The 14229-nt window shown below is 34.1% G+C and overlaps 1 protein-coding gene across 10 annotated transcripts in view; it reads left to right on the forward strand.

Annotated features, from left to right (window-relative positions):
- PPP3CB (protein phosphatase 3 catalytic subunit beta) overlaps positions 1 to 14229 on the forward strand; it is a 50577-nt gene that overhangs the window by 23171 nt on the left and 13177 nt on the right. For 3 of the 10 annotated variants that reach the window (XR_005952681.1, XR_005952680.1, XM_041404801.1), the window contains exons 9-14: positions 448 to 573; positions 2603 to 2680; positions 4190 to 4216; positions 7244 to 7328; positions 8203 to 8300; positions 13711 to 13740. Coding sequence is in view for 3 of the 10 variants with exons in the window: in XM_041404801.1 (XP_041260735.1) it covers positions 448 to 573; positions 2603 to 2680; positions 4190 to 4216; positions 7244 to 7328; positions 8203 to 8300; positions 13711 to 13740 (444 nt within the window). In the remaining 7 variants the exon portion in view is untranslated. The remainder of the gene's footprint in view (positions 1 to 447; positions 574 to 2602; positions 2681 to 4189; positions 4217 to 7243; positions 7329 to 8202; positions 8301 to 13710; positions 13741 to 14229) is intronic. The other 7 variants (XR_005952684.1, XR_005952686.1, XR_005952682.1 and 4 more) reach the window with 5 other exon arrangements.

Genomic DNA, 14229 nt, shown 5'->3' on the forward strand with positions numbered 1-14229 from the left:
CTCTTTTCCCTCATCTTCAAGATGTCTATGGTTTTACTCCAGGCTTATAGCATGGGAAGACACATAGGAAGAATAATACCTGAATTTGCTTATATTGAATATACTGCTGTTCTGAGTTAGTTTTGTTAAAGTTACTAAAATTATACCTTTTCAGGACTTTTAAAAATCTGTGTTGATTGTAGACCTAAAGTAGGATAGTACTGCATTGACATGTAACAGTACCTTAGAGTGAAAAGTATACACAGTAAAAATCCAAAGTGCTCCAGTAGTTACCTGTCTGTAAATAGTGTGAAAGAAAGAGAATGGAATGTGAAAGAAAGGGAATGGAATACCTTTAGGATTATTTAGTCTAAAGTATAAATAGATCTAAGCTAAGCCTGTGACTTTACATTTGTGGTACTCAAAAGTTTTAAACATTCTTTTCAAAATGTCTGAATTTCATTTTAGCTGCTGTATTAAAATATGAAAACAATGTGATGAATATTCGTCAGTTCAATTGTTCTCCTCATCCTTACTGGCTACCAAATTTTATGGATGTTTTCACATGGTCTTTGCCATTTGTTGGAGAAAAAGGTTAGTAGATTTTATGCATCAACTAATATCTCTTATTTCTCCCAGAATAATGTTGGGAGGATTTTTGTTTTTTAAAATATATTTACCAATGAAAGATGCATTGCATTATTTATGTGTTGTTTTCTTTACTTGTTTAATCCAAGGTAGTTAGACTGCATCTAATATAGCTAAGATGTTAACAGAAATTATCATTTCCAGTGGGAGTGTAAATCTCCATTGTTAAGTAGTACCTTTGAACGGCATTTGAAGTTAATATTTAAATTGTTCATCTTCTACAGGATGCTAAGTTATATGCATTATTAATCCTGTGTAGTTATAAATTTATATTGAGATGTTTGTGTAAAATATTAACTTTCCTATATGGATGTAACAGATTGACAGATTGACCTTCACTGATGATAAGTGTTTCAATTATAATTTTTTCTTGTAAAAAAGATAATTTAGTATGGATGTGACAGATTGACCTTCACTGATAAGTGTTTCAATTATAATTTTTTCTTGTAAAAAAGATAATTTAGAACAGATCCTCCTTTTTTTTTTTTTTTTTTTTTTTTTTTCTTTTCCCCTCTAGAGATGATAACTCTGAATCTAGGACACTGGGGCCCCAAGTAGTCCTCAGTTGGCAAGGAACGAGGTTAGAGGCTATTTGGGTCTGTTTAAAATCCTTCTATGACAGAAACTGCTCTTTTCATAAAAAGATTTGGAGAGCCCTTTAGATTTCTTTGAAAATTTCTTTTTAATGTAGTTTAAATTTAATTCAAGTAAAATAAATTTAAATAAATTTAAGGTTTACTGCAGTTATATATTTAATGACATAAAACCCTAGAATTCTAGATTTGCTGTTGTCTTTAGTGAGCAGTTAAATGCAAATAGTTTGGACACTTTTTACTGTGGTTAACCCACTGAACAAATTTTTTAAATGTTTTAAGGAAGGGACCTGACATTTGAAAGAAGTTTTGTTTATATCTCTCTTGCCTGATTATGCGGTAGATAATGTTTTCAACTGCAAAGGGTTGATACTGTGTATTTTGCTTTTGTTGCATTGCTGGTAATGGCATCCAGCAGCTTATTTAACAGTGTGTGGGTGTTTCGTTGCCCTGCTCAGTGCTTCAGACTGCTGGAGTCATGGCCCTTGTAGGTAGCCTTGCCTTTGGACAAATGTGTGTTTCCATTTTTGATGAAGGATTTAATGTCAATATTGTCTGGTCTGCATTGATCAGGTCAAAAATCTTAATAATATGGGGTTTTTTTTACAGTAGAGATTAACTCCCAAGAATGAAGAATACAACCATAGCAGATAACATTGGGGTTGTATGAATTAGTCATGAATCAATGTAGGCAGCAATTTACAGGGTTTTTAACCAACTGCCTTTTGGAGAGGTTTCTGAATACTCCATGTAGAGGAAGGTTTGAATATTTTAAGAAAGAGTCTGATATATGTTGGAAAGATTGAGTGGCAGAATAAGAGTATTCCAGGACAAAAAAAAATACACAAACTCATCTCAAAGAGCTTGTGTCCACTATGCTGATATATTTAGGGAAGTTTGAAAAGACAAACTCCCATATTTATATTCTAATATTTTTCTGCTTGAGTACTTCTGCTGCATGCCTGCAGTTATCAGGAACAGAATAGCTTTTTCAATTAAAGCCAGAATTTGGGCAGTCAAAATCTTTCATATTTAGGTAAAGTTTGCATAAAAACTAGTTCAACTACTTGACTTTTAACATAAAACCACTAATTTACAAGAAAAGTCTTCTTATCTAAAACAACTCCTTGTTAGAGAGGAGTGTTCATGTTGTTTGATTGTTTAATGTTCAGTTGTATAATTTGTAGCTGCTTATTTTTCTGAGCTTTTTAACTTCTGTGACAGCTCACATCAAGAATTATTTTGAAATGAGGTTACTGAGTGATGGCTGTGGTATGAGAAGTTCATTCACTAGAATTGCTGGTGACTAGCTGTATCTTGTGTACATGGAAATATTTTAAATTCTACACAGAATGAATTAAGATTTGTTTTTTCCTATACAGTAACAGAAATGCTGGTGAATGTTTTGAGCATTTGCTCTGATGATGAGCTGATGACAGAGGGAGAAGATCAATTTGACGGTAGGGTTTACTTTAAGATACGTACATCTTCCTAATGGTTATAACTTGTAAACAATAATTAACTTAGACTGGTGTAATATTGCCCGGCATTTGAACAAAATTGCCTTCAATTTTTTCTGTAGAAAACAATGCTTTTGGGGGGACACAGAAAGGAATTGCATTTGTGTTTGGGATCAAGAAGCAGTAATAGTAACCTTCACAAATCCTCATATGTGATTCTTATTTAAACCAAACTTTTCGCAAATCCTCATATGTGATTTCAATATAAAACAAACTTCTAGTGGGAAATTCTCCAAATGTCTTGGCCCTTGAAATCTGAAACATACTAACTTTTCTACTATTTAGAATAAATGTATTCTAATACACTACATTCCTTAATTATTGCCCTTCAATAACAGTTGATGTAGGAGAACATCAGATATAATATTTTTTATGCCAAAGTACTGTAAATAAAGTCTGAAATGCAAGTTTAAGTCTGCATTTGAGTTTAAAGGATAACTTGTTTATGTACATTGTATCATGTGTATTCATGTAATGAATTACAACATCTTTTTGTCTCTTAAGCTGTGATACTGTAGATTGTTAAGAGAGGTTTGTAGCATGATGATTAGGAAGCAACACTGACATGAAGACCTAGCATATCACACTTAGTTCTGTTGGGCTTTTTACAGAAGTGCTTAATGCCACACCTAAACATTTTTCAGACTTGCTTCATTTCATCCAGTAACAGAACTGATCTGGTGAATTGTTGATAGGGGAGGAGGAAGAAAACTTTCAGCAGCCTTTGAGGAACATGAAAGGATCATTTATAAAGACATTAGAGACACAACCCCGTTCTTAGCATTACTGTGTTCAAATTTGATAGCAGAATAGTGTTGTGCTAAGCAGCTGTGTGTTTTCCATTGGAGTGCATTGGTTCTGAGCCACTTCAACTTTGCTGCTATTTAGATGATTGCCAAAAATGTGAAAACGTGGAAGAAGTGTCAAAAAAGTGATCCTACCAACAGTCAATTCCTGTTTTTTATGCAAGTAAATCTACTAAACTGAACATAAAGCAGTTGTACCAAGCAGGGTGTGGTGGTATTCTGAGGCATTAGGACTTATGTTTCCCAGAGTAGTTGTAGTTGTCAGTTGATTGTATATGCCCTGTCTGTAGTTTCTTAATTTATTTTATTATTCTGTCTCCTTTAACAAGTTCTTTGCTTGATGCATCTCTTATGCCACCTAGGTACTGTCTATGCTTTATCTTTCTATGTGGTTGGATTTTTTTTTAACTGTTGACTTTCAAGCATTCACTTGTTATTTGTCAAATTTTAAATATTCTCAACAATTCCACTTCTTGTTTGATGAATGCATTTTCAAGTGTTGCAGTTTCCCATTTTATTTTTTCATATTTCTTCTCCATTCCTTCTTTATTACCACTGCCAAGTTAAATATCTTTTTTTTTTTGTCTCACTCACCTTTTTCTCCATCGTTCACTTCCTTTTTTTCTGGACTCTCCATCTGAAGAGCGACTCATATATGGCAATAAAAAAGGTACAGACCAGACAGAGTAGGAATGTTTTGAAATATGACTTCACAGAACCTGACAGTATAAAGTATTAATGAGAAAATACCTTTCTGTTGAGACTTATTATGTAGTATTTTATGATTATTAACCATTTTAATGGGAATTTTATAAAGACTTGTGTATTTTGTTATGAGAAGTCATGCTTCAAGACATCTGTCTTTCTGTGCATGAATTTTTTTCCTCCTTTTTTCATTCCTTTTTTTTTTTTTTTTTTTTGGTAGAATTTCATTCTTTTATCTACTTCTAAAATTTTATCTTTAGTCCTGCATGTGTAGGGAGCTTTCAGTTGTCTGTCTTGCTCTTTAATACTTTCCTCATGAGCTGTTTTTTAAGGTTGTGCATGGAATGCGTTTGTAAAATGTTCCAAAATCTGGTTTGTTTAGTACATTTCGTCTTCTTAACTGAGATGTCAAAAAAGTTCTTTTTGATTCCCTGTAAATTTTGAAGCTGGCTGGATGCAAATTGAAAAAAGAAGCCTAGTTACTAACTTAAATTCATGGTCTGTCCCTTGTTTTTCAGAAGTCACAGGATAGATAGTTTTGTACAGAAATATTCTTCTGGCTACTACTTGCCTAATAATATTTTTTTCTCTGTGTAAATTTGTTGGTTCCACAGAATATTTCTAATATTTTGGAATGCATTAGATTATAGACATGTTTCCAAAAATTATGTTTGGGGCATAACATGCCAGCATTCCAGAATTTGTTTCTTGTGCAGGCCTTGGGAATGGGAGATGGGGAAATTCTTTGTCATATCTCCTCTAATTTAGGATGTAATCAAGACATTGTTCTGCAAGCAGATGCCATTCTCTAAGTAATCAGGATTCAATGGCCACATTAGTGCAGTGCTGCAGCCTGGAGTAATGCCTTTGGCTTTTTGCCTTGGCTGTGTTGCTTCTGGAGGGCCAGGGCAATGAGAAATCATCTTAAAAATAAAACAAAACAAAACAAAAAAAAACCAAAAAAAAACCAAAAAAACCCCGAAAAATGAAAAATCCCAACAAATACATAAAACCCCCTCAAACAAACCAAACACCCCAAAGCAACCTTTCTCATTTTAGGGCACAGGGACTAGCACTGCCTGAAGTCTTTCCATTTGGCACATTACAGCTTGGCATCAGTGAAGCCTGCAAATTGGTGTAGGTAGAAGGAAAGTTGAGGAACTTAAAGAGAAATATTTCATGTCCCACTTAGCCCTGAGCTTTTCAAACTGTAAAAGAGCCTCCTTCTCATTCTGGATTCTCAAGTGGCTATTCAGCAGTGTCCAAAGAGAGAAAGCAAAAATTTCTACAATTTTAAAAATTAGAAGTAAAGATTTCGAGGAAATTATCTTCAGTAAAAATTGAATGTTTCATACTATCCTATTCCAAGTTTTTCCTGAGCCACCTGTTTTGCCACTTTTGTAGTTTGATGTCTGTTAAAATTGTAACTGTCTAAAAAAAGCTTTTACTCAGCAGTTCCTGGCTTTTTTGCTTTGTTTATGTAGACTGGTAGGTATTTGCCATACCCCAAGATTCTGTCATTGTGTTCTTACAAAGGGTGTCTCTTGCCCCTGTTTTTTCTGTGTCATTACACCTTTTCTGTCTTGTGTGGTTTTGTTGTTGTTGTTTGCCCTTACATGCTTTGTCTTTTGTCTTTTATTTGGTTTGGTGTTCAGGGTGGAAAGTCTACCCACTCTTGTGCCACAGAAGGCCTGTGTCCCTACAGCTGTGGTCTGAGAAGTGTGACTGTTGTGCCCGAGTGTCTGTACCCTCACAGGGAAGCCCCATGCTAGTGAGCAGGGATGGAAAACAGCTTCTTCCACAGCTCCCTTTTTGAGTGCAAGTAGGCGAATTTTGGGTGTGTGGCTCTTACTCTGCCCACTTCTGTGGTCCTCTCTTCTACATTCTTGCAATTTAGTTGGCAACTTCTTGTTGTGTACCTTTCTCCCAAGACTGAATAACACTGTACATGGAGTTCTGGAATACCTTACAACCTGTCTGAGCTTGTTCTCTCTTGGTCCCCTGAGGTTCAATTCACAGTATGACTGAGTTACTCTTACCTTAAAGTGATTAATGCTCTCCTTCTCCAATGGCTGAGGAGAAGTTAGGATTTTGGTTTTGATATTGCCTCATCTGCCTTTACTGTTTAAATAAAATTGAGGAGTTGGCAAAGGGAAAGTAAGATGAGGGGAAGGATGATTTTTATACATTGAAACAAACCAGAGAAAGGAGAAAGGTGTTGGAGAAAGTTGTTTCTGTTTTCAAGTCAAGGCAGGCAAAGGTGGCTCTCTTTCCTAATCACAAGCCTCCTTGCAGAGTTTTGTCTTCACTTTTGTCTGTCACAAGTGGTATTACTCTGCCCTGTGGAATGTGCAGTATTTACTCCAGATCTTTGGTATTTGTAATTACTGCAAATGAGGCAAACCTAAGATGACGTGGAACACAGACTTAAGTGGTAAGAAAGGTACCACTGCAATTTTTTGCTTGTTTATTTTCTGAGGGCTTTTCATGGAGTTGTGTTTTGGGTAGCTGACATAAAAACAAGGTAACCACTGTTTTCTCTTGAACAGCTGTGTAACAATTAGAAAATCTTTAAATTTTGTGGCTTTAGTATCTCTTTGGCTTCTATATTGGGCTGCTTGCCTATGTGTTGATACACACATACACATTCTTAGTGCATGTCAGTACTAAGAATTTAAAGTGTAAAATTTAGGCAAATGAGTTAATATAGTTATTACATTGTAGTGGTGGTAGTTCAGATGCTTACTAGGTTTAGAAAATCATTGTGAGCAATCTAAACTTTCTTGTGTGTATTTTGTGGACACAGAGGTGATGGTGGTTCTGCTGGCATTCTGAAACTCTAATTTGATAATATTGTGCCCTTAAGTGTTTGGGTACTGACCTCCTATGAAGAGTACTGAACTTAAACAGTTGTATTAAAATTTGATGCACTTTAAAACAATGACTTTCTAAAGAATCATGAGCTTGAGACTCTTTATTCTTCTATTGAAAGTAGGTACAGCTGCCGCACGGAAAGAAATAATCAGAAATAAAATTCGTGCAATTGGCAAGATGGCAAGAGTCTTCTCTGTTCTCAGGTACTTGCATGATTTCTGCATTCCTGAACCCCTGTTACATATGCAAGGTAAACATCTCTGTTTCAGGATAACGATTGCCAAAGATTTTTCAGGGAGATCACTGTGCATCAGAATCTTGTTTGGCATATTGGAGCACCCTATTGATGGAATTTTTGGTTGAAGAATATTTTTGGTTATTTTTGAGACATGTTGCAAGAAATTAGAGAACATGATCTTTAGTGTACATGTTGTTTGTCAAGCTGTTAACTAAGAGTCTTGGAAACGCCGTACCAGATAGAGAGACTGAAATCCAGAGTATAATGAGGGAGGTCAGGACAGACTCTGAAAATTTCAGACATACCAGGAATTTGAGGAGTAGAGGGGTTTTGTTTTCAGTTTTGGTTTGTCTCTTTTCAGCGATTTAGAAAATACCCTGTCTTCTTTAAACATAGAGATTTCCTCATCCTATTTACCCAAAATGTCTGTTTTTCCACAGAAGATAATTGCTCAAATAGGGGTAATTTTTTAAAGTTCTTATTTCCCAAAGTAGAGACATTCAAAACAAAATTGGGGATTGTTTTATGGTAGTGAGATATATTCTGTACCTCATGAAGCATTCAGTGCTCATTTCGAGGCTAATGAACCTGCATGTGAATAACTGCTCAGAATTTGGTTCAGAACTAGCCAGCATTTATAACTCCTAGGTGGAGAAAAGACTGGTATGGAATAGAATTATTTTCACCTTTTATATTCTTGGAATTTTAATTTACATTCAGTCATGGCATGTCTAAAACACAGCAAAACTAGGCTCTCTCTTTCCCCATCCATTATTTTTCTTCAATGCAAGTTTCCATGTGCAGATATTTAGGGTTTTGTTACTGTTTTTTTCACACAGGGAGGAGAGTGAAAGTGTGCTGACACTCAAGGGTTTGACTCCCACTGGAATGTTACCTAGTGGAGTGTTGGCTGGAGGACGACAGACCCTGCAAAGTGGTAATGATGTTATGCAACTTGCTGTGCCTCAGATGGACTGGGGCACATCTCACTCTTTTGCTAACACCACACATAATGCATGCAGGGAATTTCTTATGCTTTTCAGTTCTTGTCTTAGCGGCTGATACAAGCATAGTGTTATGTGTTAATCAGGCAATGTGAAATGGATACTTAACCAGGGTATAAAACTAAAAGCCAACTAGTTCAGCAGTGTCAAGCTATGTTTTTCAGACTCTGAGCTTCCTTAGTTTACAATTTTTCAGGTGGGGTGACCTTATAGATCTTGTATTGAGGCATTTAATCATTACAGATACAAAAATGGCAGTATAATTTTGCATCATTACTTGTGTGCTCTCCATTAAAATGGTTTTATTATAGCTGTGTTAGTATTTTCATTGACAGTGTCAAATACTTGTTGATATTAATATTAACAAGCAGCTGCAGACTGCATAGTTCCATATTACACTCCATTGACAGATTGGAATGTGCTATGTTTTGTACCCTGGTAATTAATGCCAAAGTTTGTTCTCTATGTTGTTTGTCAAATGTTCTATGTATAATTGACCTCCCTGAATTGTCCTTGTAACATGCTGTTTCCTTCCTCTGCAGATGTAGCTGCTTTCTTAGATCTGTCTGTCTCTCTCTAGGTATAGATGTATGTCTGTATAAGTGTTAAAATTAAACCACTATCCCAGACACTTGTCTGTCTCTTGATGTAGAAGCAATGTTGTAGCACCTTGTTTTTGAGGTTTGCTGCATTTGCTGCTGCACACTGTCTGTGCATTTTCAACAACAATGTACTTGAAAAATATTCAATCATTTGTTATAAAATCAGTTGAGAATAAAGGGATTGAATTTAAAACTTGTAAATAAATCAAAATAAAAGGGTGTTATTAAGTGTGCATATATTTTTTTTGCATGAAAATAAAAAGAACTCTATACAAAATATACCTGTAATCTGGCTCATTGAATATTTTGTAAAAGGTTTTCATTCTTTTTTTAGTTTCTTGAATCATTGGATCATATTTTTCACAAGGCCCATAATGATTAACTAGGATTAGGGAGGATGCTTATGAGCTTGTACCAAGTGTATTGAAAGAATGAAGTCCATGTTTTCTGCTCACAGTGGTGAATAAATAAAAAACACCCGTGTGAAACTGGACTTCATATCAGCAGCACTCTTAACATATTCAAAGACTTTTCTTGGCCACCTTCAGGCTTTACTAGGAAGGATAAAACTTTAGTATGAGAACACTGAATTTTATAACTATTGAAAGATTGTGATATGTGAATACCACTTTTTACACAATCTATTTTCCAAGAGTAGCTGCTTTTCTCATTTCATGACTATTTATTTGAATTCCTTATATTTTCTGTGTAGTTTTTTGAAAGCCTTTCACTACATTTTCTATTAAATTATCAAAGCTGGTTTTTAATAGCTTTGAAACACAAATGTCACATTTTAAATCATTTTTCAGTGGACATATAATGTCTACAAGTAAGTTTATATGTCCAGTGTATGTATGTGATTGTTTTGTGAATGTCTATAACAAGAAATGGTGTATGTTTCCTAATCCATTCAACTATTCCAAAAGCATATGTTCTAGCTTTAATTTTCATTGTTTAATAAGAAATTTTATTATGCTTAAAAATGAGTCTGCATTCCTCTCACTCATTTAACAAATTTTTATCCATGTTGCATTACAAATACCAGAGAGGATCAAACTGACTAGAAAATTTTTTTTTTACATAAAGCATATGCCTTTCTACCATTACTGAAAATGTGGGACATTTGGAAAGTATGCAAAATCCATTCTGGATTTTTGTGGGTGTGGGTTTTCTCTTGGCTAGAACTTTTGATGGCAATATTCCCTGATGCACTACATTAATATTTCTCATTTGTTTTAGTCATGTTGATTGTTCAGAATAAATTATGCCAACTGTTAATTCTTAAACTGAAGTAACTTCTTTTTACTGATAGGCATGTTACTGTTTCAGTTTTAAAAGAGTAGTTTTCAAATTAGGGTTAATGCTCAATTGCAAAGGTAGCAGTAAACCAAAAATAAAATAAAACATCACTATCTGACCATTTTCTAAACTACTGTATTATCAGAGAATTTATATTCTTGACAAAAATACGGCCACTGATAATACAGTATGTATTTCTTACTACAGATATTTAATTACTCTTTGAAGTATTTTGTACTATGTTGGTCAGTATACTATCAATAATTTAAACTAGTCTAGGCTTGCAAAAATAAAAGAACATAATATTAATTGAAGTAATTTTTTATTCTGTTCTTTTGTTGGCTTAAAAATATACAGAATTGACCAGTACGCCCTAGGTTTTCCTGGTTTCAGTCTTACCATGCTAATTTTTCAATGGCACATTGGTTGCTGTTAAATTGATAAGCAGCTTTGAAAGTTATAAGAAATTGGAGTGTATATTTACATTCCTTTAGAGAGCTGGGCTGAAATTATTTTATCAGGGTAAATAGTTATACACACATATGCAATTTTTGCATATATACCTGTTACAGTTCTTAATGTCAGTAACATTTTCCATAGTGGGTCTTAGCAGATGCCACTGTTGTGGCAGGACTTTGCTGAGCCCAGCTGCTGTGTTTGTGAGCTGCTGGCCCTTCTCCTCCTGCTCCAGCAGCGGTGCCTGGTGGTTTTGCCTGGTGTTTTTGCGTGGGGGCTTTGCCATCCCGCCGGGGCAGCACTGGGACAGATCCTCACTGCAGCACAGAGCTGCCCAGGGGGAATGGCAAATGCACACTGCAGCAAAGGGCTTAAACAAAGACAACTCAGTTCAAAAGCATAATTCTGGAAAAAAATGCAAGCCTACATCCCATGGGAGACCTCAATGTATGATTTTTTTTTTCATTAATATATGGATTTTTTTTTTATTTAATGAATCATATCTTACTTTTTGATAGCTTTAATGTGTTAGGGAAATGTGATTTGGGAAATCATGGTCTTTGTATATTTCTAATTTTTTAATGTAAATTTTATTTTTATTATTTTTGTTGCTTGCATTCTAGTACCTGAAATAATAAAGATAATATTAAGTACTGTTATTTAAAATAACATTTCCTAGTGACTTATTTTGTGAATTGAATTCAATAAAATTAGCTTCCAAATTGAACCAACATCTGTTAAAAACTGATAAAACACCTAGAGCTTTATTCAGCAACATACTAAACAGAAACCTAAGTTAAAAGTTGTAAGTACTTCCATGGACATCAGTTGAACTACTTCACCTGCTATTAGTCAGAAAGCAGTCAAGATAGTTTTTTGAGTGAGGATTTTCTATCACTTACCTCCATTAAGTAAAACAAGCGAAGAGCTGAAATTAAGGATAGAAATGCAATTGAAACTGTTGCTTAAAATGAGCTTTCAATTGAGAATTTTCAGAGCAAAGACTTCAGAATTATCTGTTATATGATTCAGTATTTATTTGAAGTTTATCAAAGCCTACAAAGAATAAAGTTTTAATTTAGATATACCTGCAGAAGAGAATCCAACAAAATGATTTTCCAAATTGAGTCTCTACAGGTTTTTTAAGTGCTTGTATTTTCCAGTCAGTTTGTTCTTTTATGTCAAGTTGAAAATTACTTTTTTCCTAACTGTGATGAATATTCCAAGGTCTTTTTGGAATAGTAGTACTACTAGTAGCGTGAAATAGGGGTAAATTCTGAAATTTGTATTTATGACCAAGCTACATAATTTGCAGAGATAAATCAGTATTCGTGATCTTTTCAGGAAAAGATTGAAAACAAAGACTCCACAGGTAACAGAAAATGGTGAAAGAGGTGGTTTTTTTTTACATAGTTTTGTATTTGTATGGCAAATTGATTATAGTTTGCAAGTATGTATTTAGTGGCTTTCTAAAACAGTTCTTAAAGTAATTTATTTTTAGAAATAGAGAAAGTTTCTTTCCCTTAAGGTAAACATAAATAAGCATCCATTCAAGTGGCTTTCTTATTTAATTCTGGAATTGCCCTTGTCTCTGTAGATTTAAGTGTTTTAACTTTTTTTTTTTTGTTTTTTTGTTCCATGGAAAGTGCAGTATATGAAATTCAAAATGCTGCATTTCCCTTAAGTATTTAATATTATTTTATGAAATAAAATAGTATTTATTGGATACTTACATAATGCAAGTATCCAATTTTTTTAGACTATCTCAGTGAAAATTAGAATCTTATGCAACAGTGAGCTTAAAACATAGTGTAGGCAGTTCATACATAACATAGTGTAGGCATGGTGTAGGTGATTGGTTTTGTTGGCTAGGAAATGAGAAGTAATACACTTAAATCTCTTTTAAGATTTCTATTCTCATCTAATGCCCTATTTTCTTATAGAGCTATTTTCCCCAGCACTTGCTTGAATACTCTGCCATGATTTTTGTTGTTAACAGTATGTATGAAGCACTACACAAGTAGGTTTACCACTATGTAAGCTACTTTTTGTCAATATTTCTGAAATTATGGTATTAGAGGTATGGCAAATAGTGGAGGAGATTGACTTAGCTACAACTCAAGTTGTAATAATAATAACCTTATGTTAAAGCTTTGCCATCTAGAGCTAAAATTATGAGGAAAGATCTTACACATAAGAAATCAAAGCAGTTGTCATAGTTATTTAGTTAGAAAAACAGCTGGTGAGCTGGATGTTCTTCATATTCATTTAACTATGTTAAATCCAGACCTCTTCCTGCTGTAGACTTTGTTATTGATTCCACTAAGCAATTTACAAGACTCTGTGAATATGCAGATTTAACTAACTTTCTCGATTTGTCTTCTTTGGCTTAAATTTCACAATCCAGTACTCAGAGATGCCATTTTAGCTTAAAATATTGTGAGAAATTGAAGTACTAGTTAACTTCAGGGAGCCAAAGAGAAAAGTAATGTTTTATTATTGTTAGAATGCTGGTAGTGTTATTTTTACAGTGTCCTTCCAGGTAATTTAATGAAGCTCACTAATGCATTTTAATCTTCAGAAATAGTCTCGAATATATTTTTAGTATTTTTTTAAACCATACCACAACTTTAGCATCAGTTGAAGTTTTCTGTTGCTGTCTTAAAAAAAAACCAAAACAAAAGTCACAACCAAAAGTTACAGAAATGTATAGTTAATACCATCCATTCATTAGTGTTACTTAGACAGACTTTTAGTTGGTAAACTCTGTTAGTAATTTAGAAATTAGTTAAATTTCCTAAATTTAGGAAAAGTTTCACTTAGACTTAAAAACAATCCCCCAAAAACTTAATTGTCATTTTAACTAATTGTAAGCTAATCTGGCGTAGCATACTATATTAAATTGATCATTGCCTTTTCTGCTATGCGATATTACACTCTTCATCTTTCTCATTCATTTTGCATGCATCTGCTCACTTCTGTACAGCCACTGTAGAGGCAATTGAGGCTGAAAAAGGTATGATCAGAGTCTTTGCCCTTGGCAGAGATCTGTGGTGTCTGGGAGGGAATTCAAAAGTACTCTGTGTGGGTGTGTTTTATTTTCAACTTGCACAAGCAGAGATGAATCAACTGCATTGATTCATCTATTTTACATGTAACATTCATTTCTGGCTTTAGGAGGATGATTAATATTTTAGGGACATTCTTGGGGGTTTTTGGTCTCCTTTTTTTTTTTTTTTTACAGAATATGCTGTAGGTTTTTGTACAATAGCATGGTGTGATATGTGATGTTGTCTTGAAGTTCTTAAAAATAGAAGTGTTTAGTGGTTTTTTTATGCATTCAACTGATGGTTTTTTTTGATTTTGGGGAGGGGATGTTATATGTGGAAGGAGGGTTGTTTATGCATGCCTTTTCTCATAAAATATATTTAATGCCTTTGAACTTTTTTTTTAACTTTCTGTGATATCTGGTAGTGCAAGACATATAACTTTTTTCTATAGATTT

Source organism: Onychostruthus taczanowskii, unplaced genomic scaffold, assembly GCF_017590055.1.
Source record: "Onychostruthus taczanowskii isolate IOZ18803 unplaced genomic scaffold, ASM1759005v1 scaffold22, whole genome shotgun sequence".
Lineage (NCBI taxonomy): Eukaryota > Metazoa > Chordata > Aves > Passeriformes > Passeridae > Onychostruthus > Onychostruthus taczanowskii.